This window comes from Lethenteron reissneri, chromosome 70, assembly GCF_015708825.2.
Source record: "Lethenteron reissneri isolate LAM-NWPU_2019-01 chromosome 70, ASM1570882v1, whole genome shotgun sequence".
Classification (NCBI taxonomy): Eukaryota; Metazoa; Chordata; class Hyperoartia; order Petromyzontiformes; family Petromyzontidae; genus Lethenteron; species Lethenteron reissneri.
Window position 1 is genome coordinate 1,955,422 of NC_083848.1, and position 16,854 is coordinate 1,972,275.

General features: G+C 52.2%; 2 protein-coding genes across 2 annotated transcripts; one reads left to right on the forward strand and one right to left on the reverse strand.

Moving 5' to 3' along the window:
• Positions 1-1,623: 1,623 nt before the first annotated feature.
• On the reverse strand, positions 1,624-12,741 carry LOC133360997 (olfactory receptor 52K1-like). Its single transcript, XM_061579879.1, has 3 exons — positions 12,674-12,741; positions 10,927-10,976; positions 1,624-2,701 (listed from the first exon to the last, which is right to left on the reverse strand). The coding sequence occupies exon 3, from the start codon at positions 2,674-2,676 to the stop codon at positions 1,624-1,626; it is 1,053 nt and encodes a 350-aa protein (XP_061435863.1). The 5' UTR covers positions 2,677-2,701; positions 10,927-10,976; positions 12,674-12,741.
• A 1,865-nt stretch (positions 12,742-14,606) lies between these two features.
• Positions 14,607-16,774, forward strand: LOC133360905 (zinc finger protein DPF3-like). Its single transcript, XM_061579786.1, is given in 2 exon segments — positions 14,607-16,173; positions 16,175-16,774. Coding segments are annotated over 2 exon segments (1,359 nt in total). The 5' UTR covers positions 14,607-15,202; the 3' UTR covers positions 16,563-16,774.
• The last annotated feature ends 80 nt before the right edge of the window (positions 16,775-16,854 follow it).

Genomic DNA, 16,854 nt, shown 5'->3' on the forward strand with positions numbered 1-16,854 from the left:
CCCGACGCTCCGCTCGTTGTTGTGAGCGTCGCTCCTCCGCCCTCCGTTGTTGTTGGAGGGCGACTGCCTCCAACTGCCCAGTAGCGTCCTACACGAGCCTCCTCCACTGAGGCCGATCTTGACACCGCTGGTACCAGTCATCGGCAAGTCCACTCAGCTCCACGTCCTCCTGTACCACATCACTCCATCTCTTCTCTAGCTCGTGCCGCGCCCGTTTAGCCCCCTCGATCCGGCCGAACAAAAGCTGTTTAGACATGCGGTGGCTGGGCATGCGGGCTACATGACCCAGCCAACGCAGCCTTGTCTGCCGTAAGAGCTCACCGATGGGACTTTGTCCAGATCTTTCAAGGGTTTGTGAGCTCCTCACACAATCCAGCCTGCAGGTTAATCCCAGGATGGATCGTAGGCAGGCCAGCCTAAATGTTTCTAACCGGCGAAGATGTTCTATTAGGGGGGTCCACGTCTCGGAAGCGTAGAGAAGGGAGGGAATGACCGTGGCCGAGAAGACCTGAAGTTTTGTGCGGAGCGACAGACCAGGTAGAAGCATACATTTTGAAAACAATTTAATGATTGTTAATAAACATTTTCATTTTCATTCTGTGCAATGAATATGTGATTGTTATAATTGTACTCTCCATTTTTCTTCGTTCAACTACAAAGTTTCAAGTATTTTTTTATAGTTATAATTACTTTATATATTTGATAATTACAAAAAAAATTCTATTTTATATTCTGAACATCCGCAGTTTTAGTTAGACGTTGAATATTTTCAAGTGAATTTTATGCTATACAGTATTTTTCATAAATGTTTTCTCCTACAACATCAGAGTGCAGCGCCACATTAAATACGCACTACAATGACAATAGTTTAAAGTGATTTGAAGCATGTTTAATTTTCAAAATGGAAATATGGTTTTGGGGGGGGGTAGAGCTTTGTGACGTCATATTTGAGGGGGGTCTGATTTTTTGTGACGCCGTGTGACGAGGGAGGGGGGGAGGGGGCGGTCAAAAATTGGTCAAAATCGCGTGACGTCATTTATGGACGGCCCCAATGCCGCTCCACTGGTTCGGAGTGACACCTCTGCTGTCAAAAATGGAGCTGGTCATGAGCACAATGCCCACTCTCCGCACAACTGCACCATCACCAATAGTCCGACTAAACAACCAGATGGTAACTTTGATTTGACCAGTGCCATTGGGGGAGAGGGGGGGGGATGGGAGGACCAATTTCAATTGGCCATTCCCCCCGTGGCGCTTGTAAGCCACCGCCAGCGGCCTAAAGCGGCCTCTGGGAATGGTTTGCGAGCGACTGGTAACTCCGTCACCTTCAACTAAAGTCCCACAGAATGGGGGGGAGGAGGGGGGGAGGGGGTGGAGAGGGGGAGGGGAGGAGGTCGTGGGGAGGGGGTATGGGGGGATGGGGGGCAGCGGGAGGGGGGGCAGCAAGGGGGGGGAGGGGAGGGGGCAGCCAGGGGGAGGGGAAGGGGGGAGGGGGATGAGGGGGGGAGGAGGGGGGGGAGGAGAAGGAGGGGGGGAGGAGGAGGAGGGGGAGGAGGGGGGGAGGGGGAGGAGGAGAGAATGAAACACCACCCCCACACCCTCCCCACCCCGACAATGGACGCCTCACGCGGCCGCCGTGACCTTGCCCCGGCGGCACACCTTGGCGGCGAGCCACGCCCTGATCTCGGCGGTGCGCAGGCCGTAGATGACGGGGTTGAGCAGCGGGGGCAGCACGTACACGGCCATGTTGACGACGCAGCGCGCCAGCGGCGAGACCCGCACGTAGCGCTCGACCCGGGGCATGGCGACGATGGCGAGGCTGCAGAGCGCGAAGACGCCCAGGCTGCCCAAGTGCGCGACGCACGTGCCCGCCGCCTTGCGTCCGCGACCCCGCCGCCCGCGCGACGAGCAGCACTCGAAGAGGATGCGGGCGTACGAGGCGGCGATGGCGGCCAGGCCGACGCCCATGGTGAGGGCGGTGACGGCGATGCCCGCGACGTTGTTGACGGACGTGTCGTTGCACGCCAACTTCGCCAGGGACATGTGGCTGCAGGAGAATTCGTCGACGACGCGGCCTCTGCACAGGTCTAGGCGAAGCACGAGGCACAAGATGGCGGAGACGCACGCGGCCGCCGCCGCGTGGACGGCCGCGCACGCGCGCAGGGCTCGCTCGTTGCCGAAGAGGGCGCCGTAACGCAGAGGGAGGCACACGGCGAGGTAGCGGTCGAGGGACATGGAGGCGAGGATGTAGTACTCGAGGCTCATGTAGACGTGGATGAAGTAGACCTGGGCCAGGCACTCGCCCGCCGTGATGGCGTTGGGCGCGACCAGGTCGCGCATGGCGCGCGGGAGAGTCGCCGAGCTGCCCACGAGGGCGTTGAGGGACAGATTTGCGAGCAGGATGTACATGGGCCTGTGGAGACGAGGGTCGCGGACGATGAGGAAGCAGAGGAGCGTGTTGCCCGTCACGATGAGGCAGTAAAGAACGAGAATGACGGTGAAGGCGAGCGGGCGGAGAGACTCGGGGCTACGGAGCGGAGAGTCGAGGTACAGCGGTACACCAGGGTATGCAAAGAATGGTAATAACGATGATGACGATGATGATGACGGTGATGACGAAGATGGTGATGTGAAGTTGATGATTGCGGTGCTGTTATTGTTGATGGTGTCGTCCATCGGATCTGCCGGGCGAGCGGGAATTCTGGAAAGTAATCATTCAACGTTTAAACGAAAATTGGTCTTGGAGAGACTCGGCGAAGATTTGTGTGGGTAGTAAAATAAGATTTGAAACCGAAAACAATTTTAACAAAGAAAAAAAGTAGTTGGAGGTTTTCATATATTTGTGTTACATTTAATGAAATATATATTATGATAAAATCATGGGGGGGGGCGGGTTTGGTTAATTCCTTATATCTGCAAACTCGTCCGGAACGCGTTCCCGTCTTTTGCTGTGTGGGGTGTCCGGTGCACATTTGCCGACATCAACGTTCAAAGGACCTTGGGACTAACAACCCCAACAACTAGTTTCTCTGTATGTAAAAAAACAATAAGAATCTTTGTTTTTACCCTATCTAGAAAATAAAACGGGAGTTGTGTTGATTGTTCAACTGCCAAATAAATTTATTCTAGCTTTTGCAAGTGTAATGACAATAGAGCATGCATGCGGTGTGAGTGGACTAGTGGCCACGGGAGGTAATGACAGGGGAGTCAGCCTGCAGTGTGAGTAGACTGATGGCCACAGGAGGTAATGACAGGGGTGTCAGCCTGCAGTGCGAGTAGACTGATGGCCACGGGAGGTAATGACAGGGGAGTCAGCTTGCAGTGCGAATGGACTGGTGGCCACGAGAGGTAATGACAGGGGAGTCAGCCTGCAGTGTGAGTGGACTAGTGGCCACGGGAGGTAATGACAGGGAAGTCAGCCTGCAGTGTGAGTAGACTGGTGGCCACGGGAGGTAATGACAGGGGAGTCAGCCTGCAGTGCGAATGGACTGGTGGCCACGGAAGGTAATGAGAGGTGAGTCAGCCTGCAGTGCGAAAGGACTAGTGGCCACGGGAGGTAATGACAGGGGAGTCAGTCTGCAGTACGAGTGGAATGGTGGCCACGGGAGGTAATGACAGGGGAGTCAGCCTGCAGTACGAATGGACTAGTGGCCACGGGAGGTAATGACAGGGGAGTCAGCCTGCAGTGTGAGTAGACTGGTGGCCACGGGAGGTAATGACAGGGGAGTCAGCCTGCAGTGTGAATGGACTGGTGGCCACTGAAGGTAATGAGAGGGGAGTCAGCCTGCAGTGCGAAAGGACTAGTGGCCACGGGAGGTAATGACAGGGGAGTCAGCCTGCAGTGTGAGTGGACTGGTGGCCACGGGAGGTAATGACAGGGGAGTCAACCTGTAGTGCGAGTGGACTGGTGGCCACGGGAGGTAATGACAGGGGAGTCAGCCAGCAGTGTGAGTGGACTGGTGGCCACGGGAGGTAATGACAGGGGAGTCAGCCAGCAGTGTGAGTGGACTGGTGGCCACGGGAGGTAATGACATGGGAGTCAGCCAGCAGTGCGAGTGGACTGGTGGCCACGGGAGGTAATGACAGGGGAGTCAGCCTGCAGTGCGAGTGGACTGGTGGCCACGGGAGGTAATGACAGGGGAGTCAGCCTGCAGTACGAATGGACTGGTGGCCACGGGAGGTAATGGCAGGGGAGTCAGCCTGCAGTGCGAATGGACTAGTGGCCACGGGAGGTAATTACAGGAGAGTCAGCCTGCAGTACAAATGGACTGGTGGCCACGGGAGATAATGACGGGGGTATCAGTTGTAAGTGCGAAGGGACTGGTGGCTACGGGAATAATCGAGAAGGGAGCGTGGTCAGGTGACGGATGGGGACGATAGAGTCTGCCAGCGGAGCGAGCGTCCAGAGTCAGCAAGAAGGAAGGGGAGCGTGGCCTTGTTCGGTATAAAAGGGGGACATGCGCGGGAGACTCGGGGCTGTTGCAGTGAGGGTCTCCGCCTTTGCCAAGTGAATGATGAACAGGTGACGTCCTCTAAATAATAATTAGCGGGTGACGTCACTCCACATGGGGGGGGCGAGGTGCCTCCTCCCCCCCTTATCGGCGTCAACTTGCAACCCTCACTGCGAAGGCAGAACCCTCACGTCACGCGATCTCTGTAGCGCCGTTGAGACATCAAAGTAAAGAGGATGTCGTGATGAACAAGGGATTGTCTAACTATTCTTAGGTTTTTTTCGCGTAAAGTCACGTAGGTAAAATAATTTAATTTTAATTAATAAAAGTTAAATAAAAAATAAAATAAAAAATCACGACGTTTCGGAGGCAACACGAGTCTCCGTCATCAGGTGGGACCGTCACAGCTAAAAATTACTGCATCAAGTGAGGCAAAAATTCCAAAAGACCAGCCCTTAAGGGGCTTCTCTGAATGTAGTAGTAACCAGGGAATGGAACGTGTTGGGGTGGTGAGCGGGGCTACAAGAGAAATTGGTCAACGTCGTCGTGTGCAAGAAAACAATCGGTGTACCTCGACCTAAACCGATGTTGGTTGAGAATCTAACCTTGAAATGGAATAGGTCTGCATCTTCGCGCACTTACACATCGCACGCGAAGGGATGGAATGAATATGTCACGTCCAGCTCTGCTTTTCGCTTGAAAGTTTCAGATTGATAAGCAATACACCCGTCTTTGGACGGGCAAAAGGCTCGTTATTTGTATAGTTTTAACAGCACGATTGGCTACGCACAGTGTGAAAGAAGATTAACGTGCATACAGATAAGTTCCCATATTACTTCAATTATTTGAAGAAATACCGTGTACCAAGGCTGTAATTATAATCTATATTGGGGGGGGGCACATCCGCACGTGACACTATCCCCCCCAATATTCAAATATGCTCAAAATGTCCCCCCCAATATGTTGATATAAAAAATAATTGCTATGCTATGTAAATAAAAACAAAACTTTGCTAAAGCTTGGCCACAATATCTGGACTTGTGTCTTCGTATAAATCAATGCGTAGATTTATTTTATATGATTGTGGTTATGGTTGTACTTTATTCATCCCTAATTTCTGCCATTACATACAATGAAACAAGAAAAGGTAAGGAAGAAACAACAGAGCAATGTAATACAATACACTATTAGACATTATTGTTAAAAATAAAAGTCCATCTTATGTGTTAGTGAATTTTTTTATATTTTAAGCAGGAAATGTCATGAAATTCGTTGGCTCCCCCCAATGTTTACTCTATGGCTATGGCCTTGCCGTGTATGTATTTGGGTGCGTCATCAGGTGACATCTTTGCTTTATAAAGAACGGCCATTCACTTACTCAACCATTTATTTGCTCACTCACCTACTCGCCGATTCACTTACCCACTCACCGATTCACCCACTCACCCACCAACCCACCAACTCACCGACTCACCCATTCACCCACTCACCGACTCACTCACTCACCCAATTCACTCAGTCACCGAATCAATCACCCACCAACCCACCAACCCACCAACTCACCCACTCACCCATTCACTCGCTCACCCATTCACTCACCCACTCACCCATTCACTCACTCAGTCACCGACTCACCCATTCACCCACTCACCGACTCACTCACCCACTCACCCAATTCACTCAGTCACCGACTCAATCACCCACCCACTCACCAACCCACCAACTCACCCACTCACCCATTCACTCGCTCACCCATTCACTCACCCACTCACCCATTCACTCACTCAGTTACCGACTCACCTATTCACCCACTCCCCGACTCACTCACCCACTCACCCAATTCACTCAGTCACCGAATCAATCACCCACCAACTCACCCACTCACCCATTCACTCGCTCACCCATTCACTCATCCACTCACCCATTCACTCACTCAGTCACCGACTCACCCATTCACCCACTCACCGACTCACTCACTCACTCACTCACTCACCCAATTCACTCAGTCACCGAACCAATCACCCACCAACCCACCAACCCACCAACTCACCCACTCACCCATTCACTCGCTCACCCATTCACTCACCCACTCACCCATTCACTCACTCAGTCACCGACTCACCTATTCACCCACTCCCCGACTCACTCACCCACTCACCCAATTCACTCAGTCACCGAATCAATCACCCACCAACCCACCAACCCACCAACTCACCCACTCACCCATTCACTCGCTCACCCATTCACTCACCCACTCACCCATTCACTCGCTCACCCATTCACTCACCCACTCACCCATTCACTCACTCAGTCACCGACTCATCTATTCACCCACTCCCCGACTCACTCACCCACTCACCCAATTCACTCAGTCACCGAATCAATCACCCACCAACCCACCAACTCACCCACTCACCCATTCACTCGCTCACCCATTCACTCACCCACTCACCCATTCACTCACTCAGTCACCAACTCACCCATTCACCCACTCCCCGACTCACTCACCCACTCACCCAATTCACTCAGTCACCGACTCAATCACCCATCAACCCACCAACCCACCAACTCACCCACTCACCCATTCACTCGCTCACCCATTCACTCACCCACTCACCCATTCACTCACTCAGTCACCGACTCACCCATTCACCCACTCACCGACTCACTCACCCACTCACCCAATTCACTCAGTCACCGAATCAATCACCCACCAACCCACAAACTCACCCACTCACTCATTCACTCGCTCACCCATTCACTCACCCACTCACCCATTCACTCACTCAGTCACCGACTCACCTATTCACCCACTCCCCGACTCACTCACCCACTCACCCAATTCACTCAGTCACCGAATCAATCACCCACCAACCCACCAACCCACCAACTCACCCACTCACCCATTCACTCACCCACTCACCCATTCACTCACTCAGTCACCAACTCACCCATTCACCCACTCCCCGACTCACTCACCCACTCACCCAATTCACTCAGTCACCGACTCAATCACCCACTCACTCACTCACCGACTCTCTCACCCACTCACCCACTTACTCACCCACTCACCCATTCACTCACTCACCCACTCACTCACCCACTCACCTCCTCACCAGAGTATACAATCGTTTATGTTTCAGCATAAATGCGTTGATTGCGTTTTGAGTCGCAGATATTTGAAATAAATCATTGGCCATGATCTGTCCACTGCTAGATGATGAACGTCTTAGCAGGCGGTCCTGACCCTCTAATTAGCACGGCTGGCTACGTACGGTGCGAAAGAAGTTCAACACACACACAGCCTCACCCCTCTCATCTCACTCCACTCCCCTCCACGCACTCCACTACCTCACCCCTCTCATCTCATTCCACTCCCCTCCACGCACTCTCCTACCTCTCCCCTCTCAACTCACTCCACTCCCCTCTCATCTCACCCTACTCCCCTCCACGCACTCTCCTACCTCTCTTCTCCCATCTCACTCCACTCCACGCACTCCACTACCTCACCCCTCTCATCTCATTCCACTCCCCTCCACGCACTCTCCTACCTCTCCCCTCTAATTTCACTCCACTCCCCTCCACGCACTCTCCTACCTCTCCCCTCTCATCTCACTCTCCTCCCCTCCACGCCTCTCCTGCCTCTCCCCTCCCATCTCACTCCACTCCCCTCCGCGCACTCTCCTACCTCTCCCCTCTCATCTCACTCTACTCCCCTCCACTCACTCTCCTACCTCTCCCCTCTCAAATCACTCCACTCCCATCCACGCACTCTCTTGCCTCTCCCCTCTCATCTCACTCTACTCCCCTCCACGCACTTTCCTACCTCTCCCCTCCGCGCACTCTCCTACCTCTCCCCTCTCATCTCACTCTCCTCCCCTCCACGCACTCTCCTACCTCTCCCCTCTCATCTCACTCTCCTCCCCTCCGCGCACTCTCCTACCTCTCCCCTCTCAGCTCACTCCACTCCCCTCCACGCACTCTCCTACCTCTCCCCTCTCATCTCACTCTCCTCCCCTCCACGCACTCTCCTGCCTCTCATGTCTGAGAGGTGGGTGAGGAGATGGGCCAGTGGGTGAACAGGTCGATGGGTGAGTCGGTGAGTGAATGAGTGGGTGAGTCAGTGACTGAGTGAATGCGTGAGTGAGTGAGTCAGTAGGGTGAGTGGTTGAATGAGTGTCTGACTCGGTGTCTGAGTGATTGAATGGGTGAGTGAGTCAGTCAGTGACTGAGTGAGTGAATGGGTGAGTCGGTGAGTGAGTGAATGGGTGAGTTAGTGTGTGAGTCGGTAACTGATTGAATGAATAGGTAAGTGGGTGAGTATTTGACTGAGTGAGTGAATGGGTGAGTGGGTGCGTCGGTAACTGAGTGAATGGGTGAGTGAGGGTGTGGGTCGATAACTGATTGAATGAATAGGTGAGTGGGTGAGTCTTTGACTGAGTGAGTGAATGGGTGGGTGCGTGGCTGAGTCGATGTGAATGGCTGAGTGAGTGAATGAGTTATTGAGTGAGTCGGTGACTGAGGGAGTGAATGGGTGATTGAGTGAGTCGGTGAGTGAGTGAATAAATGGGTGGGTAGGTGAGTCGTGACTGAGTAAGTGAGTGGATAAGTGAGTGAGTGGGTGGGTGAGTGAGTGAGTGGGTGAGTGATTGGGTGACTGAGTGAGTAAATGGGTGAGTGAGTGGGTGAGTCTCTGACTGAGTGAGTTAATGGGTGAGTGAGTGAGTCGTTGACTGAGTGAGTGAATGGGTGGGTGCGTGGATGAATCGATGTGAATGGCTGAGTGAGTGACTCTCTGAGTGAGTGAATGAGTTATTGAGTGAGTCGGTGACTAAGTGAATGGGTGGGTAGGTGAGTCGTGAGTGAGTGAGTGAGTGAATAGGTGAGTGAGTGTGTGAGTCGGTAACTGATTGAGTGACTAGGTGAGTGGGTGAGTCGGTGAGTGAGTGAATGGGTGGGTGAATGAGCCTGTGAGTGAATGGGTGAGTCGTGACTGAGTAAGTGAATGCATGAGTGAGTGTGTGAGTCGGTAACTGATTGCATGAATAGGTGAGTGAGTGAGTCGTTGACTGAGTGAGTGAATGGGTTGAATGCGTGGGTGAGTCGGTGACTCAGCGAATGGGTGAGTGATGGTGTGAGTCGGTAACTGATTGAGTGAATGGGTGGGTCAGTTGATGAGTGGGTGACTGAGTGAGTGAATGGGTTGGTGCGTGGGTGAGTCGGTGACTCAGTAGGTGAGTGGGTGACTCGCTGACTGAGTGAATGGGTGATTGAGTGAGTCGGTGACAGAGTGAGAATGGGTGAATTTGTGAGTTGGTAAGTCGCTGACTGAGTGAATTGGTGAATGGGTGAATATGTGACTGAGTGAATGAATGGGTGAGTAAGTGAGTCGGTTACTGAGTGAATGGGTGAGTGGATGAGTGGATGAGTGAGTGTCTGAGGGAGTGAATGGGTGATTGAGTGAGTCGGTGAGTGAGTGAATAAATGGGTGGGTAGGTTAGTCGTGACTGAGTAAGTGAGTGGGTGAGTGAGTGGGTGGGTGAATGAGTGGGTGAGTGAATGGGTGACTGAGTGAGTAAATGGATGAGTGAGTGAGTGAGTAGGTGAGGTGAGTCGATGACTGAGTTAGTGACTGATCGAATGGGTGGGTGGGTGAGCGGGTGACTGAGTGAGTGAATGGGTGAGTGACTGAGTGAGTGAATGGGTGAGTGACTGGGTGAATTGGTGGGTGGGTGGGTGATTGGGTGACTGAGTGAGTGACTGATTGACTGATTGAATGGGTGGGTGGGTGGGTTGGTGAATGGGTGGGTGAGTTAGTGGGTGAGTGAGTGAGCGACTGAGTGAGTGAATGGGTGAGTCACTGAGTGAATGGGTGAGTGGGTGACTGAGTGACTGGTCGAATGGGTGGGTGGGTGAGCGGGTGACTGAGTGAGTGAATGGGTGAGTGAGTGGGTGAGTGACTGAGTGAGTGGATGGGTGAGTGACTGGGTGAATTGGTGGGTGGGTGAGTGGATGACTGAGTGAGTGACTGATTGACTGATTGAATGGGTGGATGGGTGGGTGGGTGAATGGGTGAGTGAGTTAGTGGGTGAGTGAGTGAGCGACTGAGTGAGTGAATGGGTGAGTGACTGAGTGAATGGGTGAGTGGGTGACTGAGTGACTGACTGAGTGACTGATCGAATGGGTTGGTGGGTGAGCGGGTGACTGAGTGAGTGAATGGGTGAGTGAGTGGGTGAGTGACTGAGTGAGTGAATGGGTGAGTGACTGGGTGAATTGGTGGGTGGGTGGGTGGGTGGGTGACTGAGTGAGTGACTGATTGACTGATCGAATGGGTGGGTGGGTGAGTGGGTGTGTAAGTTAGTGGGTGAGTGAGTGACTGAGTGAGTGGATGGGTGAGTGACTGAGTGAATAGGTGGTTTAGTGGTCGACTGAGTGAGTGAGTGTCAAGTCAAGTTGCATCTTTGTTCACACGCACAGAGACACGTGATGCCTTTCTGCCACAAGTCTGCCCCTCAGATCTCCACCCTAAACGCGAACACAAACGCGCATGAACATGGCTAATTTGACAAATGCAGGGTGCTTCGAAAAAATGTTAACACTCACACGGGACCAATACAGCGTAACATGATAGCGAATGTCACTTCGAAAGCCTCGAAAAGTCAAAAAGTCTGCCGCTTGTCCGCCAGCGTTGTCAACGCTACTGCCTGGAATCTTCTCCAGAGACACACAGAGAGACGTTGTCTCTCTGCGTGTCTCTGTGTTCTCTCTCTGTGTCTCTGTGTGTGTCTATCTCTGCTTGTGTGTCTATGTTGTGTGTCTCTCTCTGTGTGTCTCTCTCTCTGTGTCTCTGTGTGTGTCTATCTCTGCTTGTGTGTCTGTCTGTGTGTCTATGTTGTGTGTCTCTCTCTGTGTGTCTCTCTCTCTCTGTGTCTCTGTGTGTGTCTATCTCTGCTTGTGTGTCTGTCTGTGTGTCTATGTTGTGTGTCTCTCTCTGTGTGTCTCTCTCTGTGTCTCTGTGTGTCTATGTTGTGTGTCTCTCTCTGTGTGTCTCTGTGCGTGTCTCTCTCTGTGTGTCTATGTTGTGTCTCTGTCTGTGTGTCTATGTTGTGTGTCTCTCTCTGTGTGTCTCTGTGTGTGTCTCTCTCTGTGTGTCTCTGTCTGTGTGTCTATGTTGTGTGTCTCTCTCTGTGTGTCTCTGTGTGTGTCTCTCTCTGTGTGTCTCTGTGTTATCTCTCTCTGCTTGTGTGTCTGTCTGTGTGTCTATGTTGTGTGTCTCTCTCCGCTTGTGTGTCTATGTTGTGTGTCTCTGTGTGTGTCTCTGTGTGTGTCTCTCTCTGCTTGTGTGTTTGTCTGTGTTGTCTCCATGTCTATGTTTTGTCTCTCTCTCAAATTTAGCAATCTTTGGAAGAACATTAACCAACCAGGTAGGGTGTTGACTGTTGTGTTAGCCGACTCTCTGTGTTGTATTGCATTATATTTCCAAGTTTACTATGTTTGTCTTCTTGGTTCTTTCGGTAAAGTCACGTGGAATGGAAATAATAAAAAATAATAATAAATAAAACATAATAAAATAATTCTCACGACGTTTTTATTCTTTTTTAGAATTTCCCTTCTACGTGACTTTACCGAAAGAACCAAGAAGATGAATCCCTGCAGTCACGAAAGCTTTCAATCTGATGAAGGCTGCTCGTGCTGCAATCGAAACGTAGTATTCCATTACTATTCAATTGCATTTCTTTCCACGGAACTTTACCGAAAGAACTCACGGAGTAAAAATCATCATCTTTTTCAAGGTACCCCGTGTGTACACAAACAATTTGATAAAAGACGGAAATAAAAGTGTAAAATATCGATTTAAAGCTTTCGTGACTGCAGGGATTCATCTTTTTGGTTCTTTCGGTAAAGTCACGTAGAATGGAAGTAATACAATAATAATGTCTTCTCGACAGACCTGTTCTTCGCCTGAGGACGGCTGCTTGCGTTGTGGCCGACACGTCGTGAGAATATTTCATTATGTTTTATTTTTATTATTTTATTACGTTTAATTTTTATGTTTTTTATTACGTTTAATTTTTATTGTTTTATTATGTTTAATTTGTATAGTTTTATTATGTTTAATTTTTATTATTTCATTATGTTTTATTTTTATTATTTTATTATTTCCCTTCTACGTGACTTTACCGAAAGAACCAAGAAGATGAATAAAAGTGCAAAGTGTTTACCTACTGGCAGCAGTCGCTGAGAACACGGGAACGCACCTCCGACTCGTTCGCCTGCACGGAAGCTGATGGCTCGAGACGTGTCGACGACTTGGGAGATATACAGACACGTGGTAAGGTTGGGGTGGGGGGTGGAGGGGTGGGTGGAGGGGTGGGTGGGTGGGTGGTGGGGTGGAGGGGTGGGGTGGATGAAGGGGAGGGTGGAGGGGTGGGTGGAGGGGGGGTGGATGGGTGGTGGGTAGTGGGTGGAAGGGTGGAGGGGGGGTGGGTGGGTGGTGGGTGGTGGGTGGAGGGGTGGAGGGGGGGTGGATGGGGGAGTGGTGGGTGGGTGGGTGGAGTGGTGGGTGGGTGGAGGGGGGGGTGGGTGGAGGAGTGGAGGGGGGGTGGAGGGGTGGGTGAAGGGGGGGGGGTGGATGGGTGGGGGGTGATTGGAGGGGTGGGTGGTGGGTGGAGGGGTGGGGGGGTGGGTGAAGGGGTGGGTGGAGTGGTGGGTGGGTGGAGGGGGGTAAATGGGGGGGGTGGAGGGGTGATTGGAGGGGTGGGTGGGTGACTGGAGAGGTGGGTGGAGGAGTGGGTGGGTGGAGGAGTGGGTGGGTGGAAGGGTGGGTGCAGGGGTGATTGGAGGGGTGGGTGGAGTGGTGGGTGGGTGGGTGGTTGGAGGGGTGGAGTGGTGGATGGGTGGAGGGGTGGAGGGGTGGGTGGAGGGGTGGAGGGGTGGAGGGGTGGGTGGAGGGGTGGAGGGGTGGAGGGGTGGGTGGAGGGGTGGAGGGGTGGAGGGGTGGGTGGAGTGGTGGGTGGGTGGGTGGAGGGGTGGAGTGGTGGGTGGGTGGGTGGGCGGTGGGGTGGAGTGGTGGGTGGGTGGGTGGAGGGGTGGAGGGGTTGAGTGGGTGGGTGGGTGGAGGCGGTATTATCCTTCGCCGCTCCGACTTTAAATCGAGCGCCTGAGACGTCTGGAGGCGTTCGCCTCTCGAGACGGACGGAGATGAACAAGAAGAAACCATCCAGGGGTTGAGGGAGGCAGGGAGGGAGGCGAAAAGTGGATCATTAAACGAGGGAGGGAGGAGGGAGGAGGGAGGAGGAGGGAGGATGAGGGAGGGAGGGAGGGGGGAGGGAGGGGAAAAGTGGATCATTAAACGAGGGAGGGAGAGGGTGGAGAGGGGCAGGGGGGGGAGAGAAGCAACTTGGATCATTAAACGAGGGAGGGAGGAGGGAGGGAGAGGCAACTTGGATCATTAAACGAGGGAGGGGGGAGGGAGGGAGGAGAGACGCGTTCACCCAGAGCTCCGGCCTTTACCTCTAAAAACTAAATTTTTCTCACCCTTTTTTTCGGGATTTTTTTTCACCAACAGTAAGTGTCTTGCTTTATACACATTTGTGATCAGTTTGTTTGTTAATTTAGACTTCCTTTCTCTTTCTTTCTTTGTTCTTTTCTGTTGTTTTCACTGTTCAGTGCGCGGCTGCGCTCACTGCAGTGGAAAGGTGTGTGTGTTTTTTTCCGCACAATCCTCCAATTTTATTTTGATAGTTGATTTCACAATCACGCTTTTCTTTGCTTTCTTTTCGATCTTGAGTTCCTTTAGTAATCTTTGAGTTTTGTGATTCTTTTTCGTGTTTTTCGTGTCTTTTTTCGTTCCTTTGTCTGGTGTGCTCCCACGTGTTTCACACCCGTGTTCGCCACTGTACCACACCGGCCGGTGTGGATGCAGGGCAGACATCCCCTTTAGAATCTCCTCTTGTTTTGTGCTGTGAGCGTGTTTACATTATTTTATTTTTATTGGTGTGCTTTTTTCCTTACGTTTTCGTTTTTTTTCCTCCTCTTGTAAAAAAAAAAACCAAGGACTTAAAATTATTGTACTCTCTCCAGGGGAGCTTTGGGTGGGCAGAAGTAACAATAATTAGCAGAAGGTGGTCATAACACAGATTTGACCATCTTTATACACAATTTTTTTTACGTTTCTTGTTTTTTTTGTAATTTTTTCCTGACTTTAGAAAGTAGAGAGGTTTGCTTTCGTAGTTGTGTGTGACATCTCACACACGTGAAGATGTCCACCCGACCCGCAACAACATACGCGAAAGCTACCGCAACTACGCAAGGCCCGTCTCTGGGGTCTGCAAGGTGCCTGCAGCAGCACCCGGAGCCTCCACAGGAGGCTGGGATCCGCTGCCCGGCTTCTCACGATGTTCCAATTGAAGTTTACGTGGATGCGCTGCGCGCCATCGTGCCAGGGGGCTCGATAAGGTACGCCTCCAAGGTGAACGGAAGAGTGGTTTTCTTCATGGAGTCTGAAAAGGTGGCAAACGCCGCCATGGAGAAGGGGATGACGGTTGGCGATTGGCACCTTACCTTGGAGCCAATGTCATCACCATCGGGTACGCGTGATCGTATCCAACGCCCCCCCCTACATTCCCGATAAAGACATCCAAGATCACCTGGCTAAGTTGGGCACGCTGACTTCCAACCTTCAGCGTGTGCCTCTGGGCCTCAAAAATCCTGCCTTGAGACATGTCTTGTCTTTTAGAAGGCAGGTCTACATGCTGGTGCCCAATGGGCAGCTTGAAGAGGGCTCCTTTGTGGTCATGAATGGAGGAAGGGCCCATAGGCTGTTTTACTGCAAGGACGTGCTAAAATGCAACCTTTGCAAAGCTGAGGGGCATGTTAAAAAACACTGCCCGATGACAGAAAATGCCCAATCTAACGGCGAGACAACGGTGGAAAAGGGTGATGAGGAAGCACACCCAACAAGTGACTCAGGAGAGGGTCCCTCACCACGGAGATCACACGAGGTGGCGGTAGACCCCGCTCCAACCCCAGCTACTGCCATGGAGACCGAGGCTCAGCCAGCCACCCAGCCATCATCGACAGCCGGACCTCTGAAGAGGAAATTTACGGAGGACTCGGCTTCATTTTCTCCAGAGACCAGTGGGGATGAGGTCAGTCCCTTTAAAGATCTCCCAGAGTTGGAGTCGGACATCGCACTGACGCCTGAGGGAGATGCGGAGAGCACTGGTGGCAAGGACGAGGTCTTCGCCATCCCAGATGCCCCTAGAAGTGGGACACGCAGAGGGAAGAAGCCCCGTGCAAGAACCAAGCTCAAGCGCAGGACGCCTGATGAAAATCTGGAGCCTGAGATAGAAGCGAGGGAAACCGCAATCTGCGAAGTGGCGAAGGACACAAATGAAGAGGGTCGCACTTCAGACCTCGACGACGCGCCCAGCGAGGGGGCCGAGGGCTCCCAGGAAACGCGAGCAGCCAAGAGCACGGAGGAGCCCACACAGGACCCCGGCAAGGCAGCAGCGGGGACCAGGAAGAAGAATGAAGCAGCGGCACAGGAGGATAAAGGCAAGCCGTTTGCATGCGACATTTGCGACATTTGCAGAAACCGGTACAAGAACCGCCCTGGGCCGGGCTGTCATTACACGCACAGCCGCTTAGTGGATGAGGAGGGCGAGGACAAGGACCCGTGGCCCGCCACAACTGTCATGCGCCGCTCGGAGGAGCCTCAAAGCCAAAAAAGGTCCTGATGGGCTGGCAAACCCTAGCAACTACTGCGATTTGGAGAACAAGGAGACGGGACAACCGGAAAAATTGGTTTCCTGTTCCGATTGTGGAGTTTCTGCACACCCGTCCTGTTTGGAGTACACTTCAAACATGAGCACCGCCATCAAGACTTACCGTTGGCAGTGCATTGAATGCAAGTGCTGCAACATTTGCGGCGCATATGAGAATGACGACCAGCTGCTGTTTTGCAATGACTGCGACCGTGTTTATCACATGTATTGTCTCAGCCCTGCCATGTCTGAGTACCCAGGGGAAGGCTGGAGTTGCCGCCTTTGCCTGGACTTACTCAAAGTAAAGGCATCTAAACTAACCAGTCATAAGATGGGATCCTAGATGCCAACATGCTTGAATGATAATTCAATTCTCAAGGGCATACCCAATTAGTAAACCCAAGTTTGAGCCACGGTTTGTCTCCTGTTGTAATTGGTATCTTTTTGAGTGTAGCTGAGAACCAAGAATGTAATGTCTCTAATGTATTGTTACAGGTAGGGGTTTTGTCACCTATATGGATGGGTGTTCGTGCAGCTTGACGACTGATCCATAGACATTCAGCATGGGCATTGTCTCTGATTGCGCGCTCTGAGGAGGTAAACAATGCAATCATTTTCTAACATTGTAACCATAA

What these genes read in the sequence shown, in the direction of transcription:
- LOC133360997 (XM_061579879.1), bottom strand. Translation starts at nt 2,676, where the DNA reads ATGGACGACACCATCAACAATAACAGCACCGCAATCATCAACTTCACA.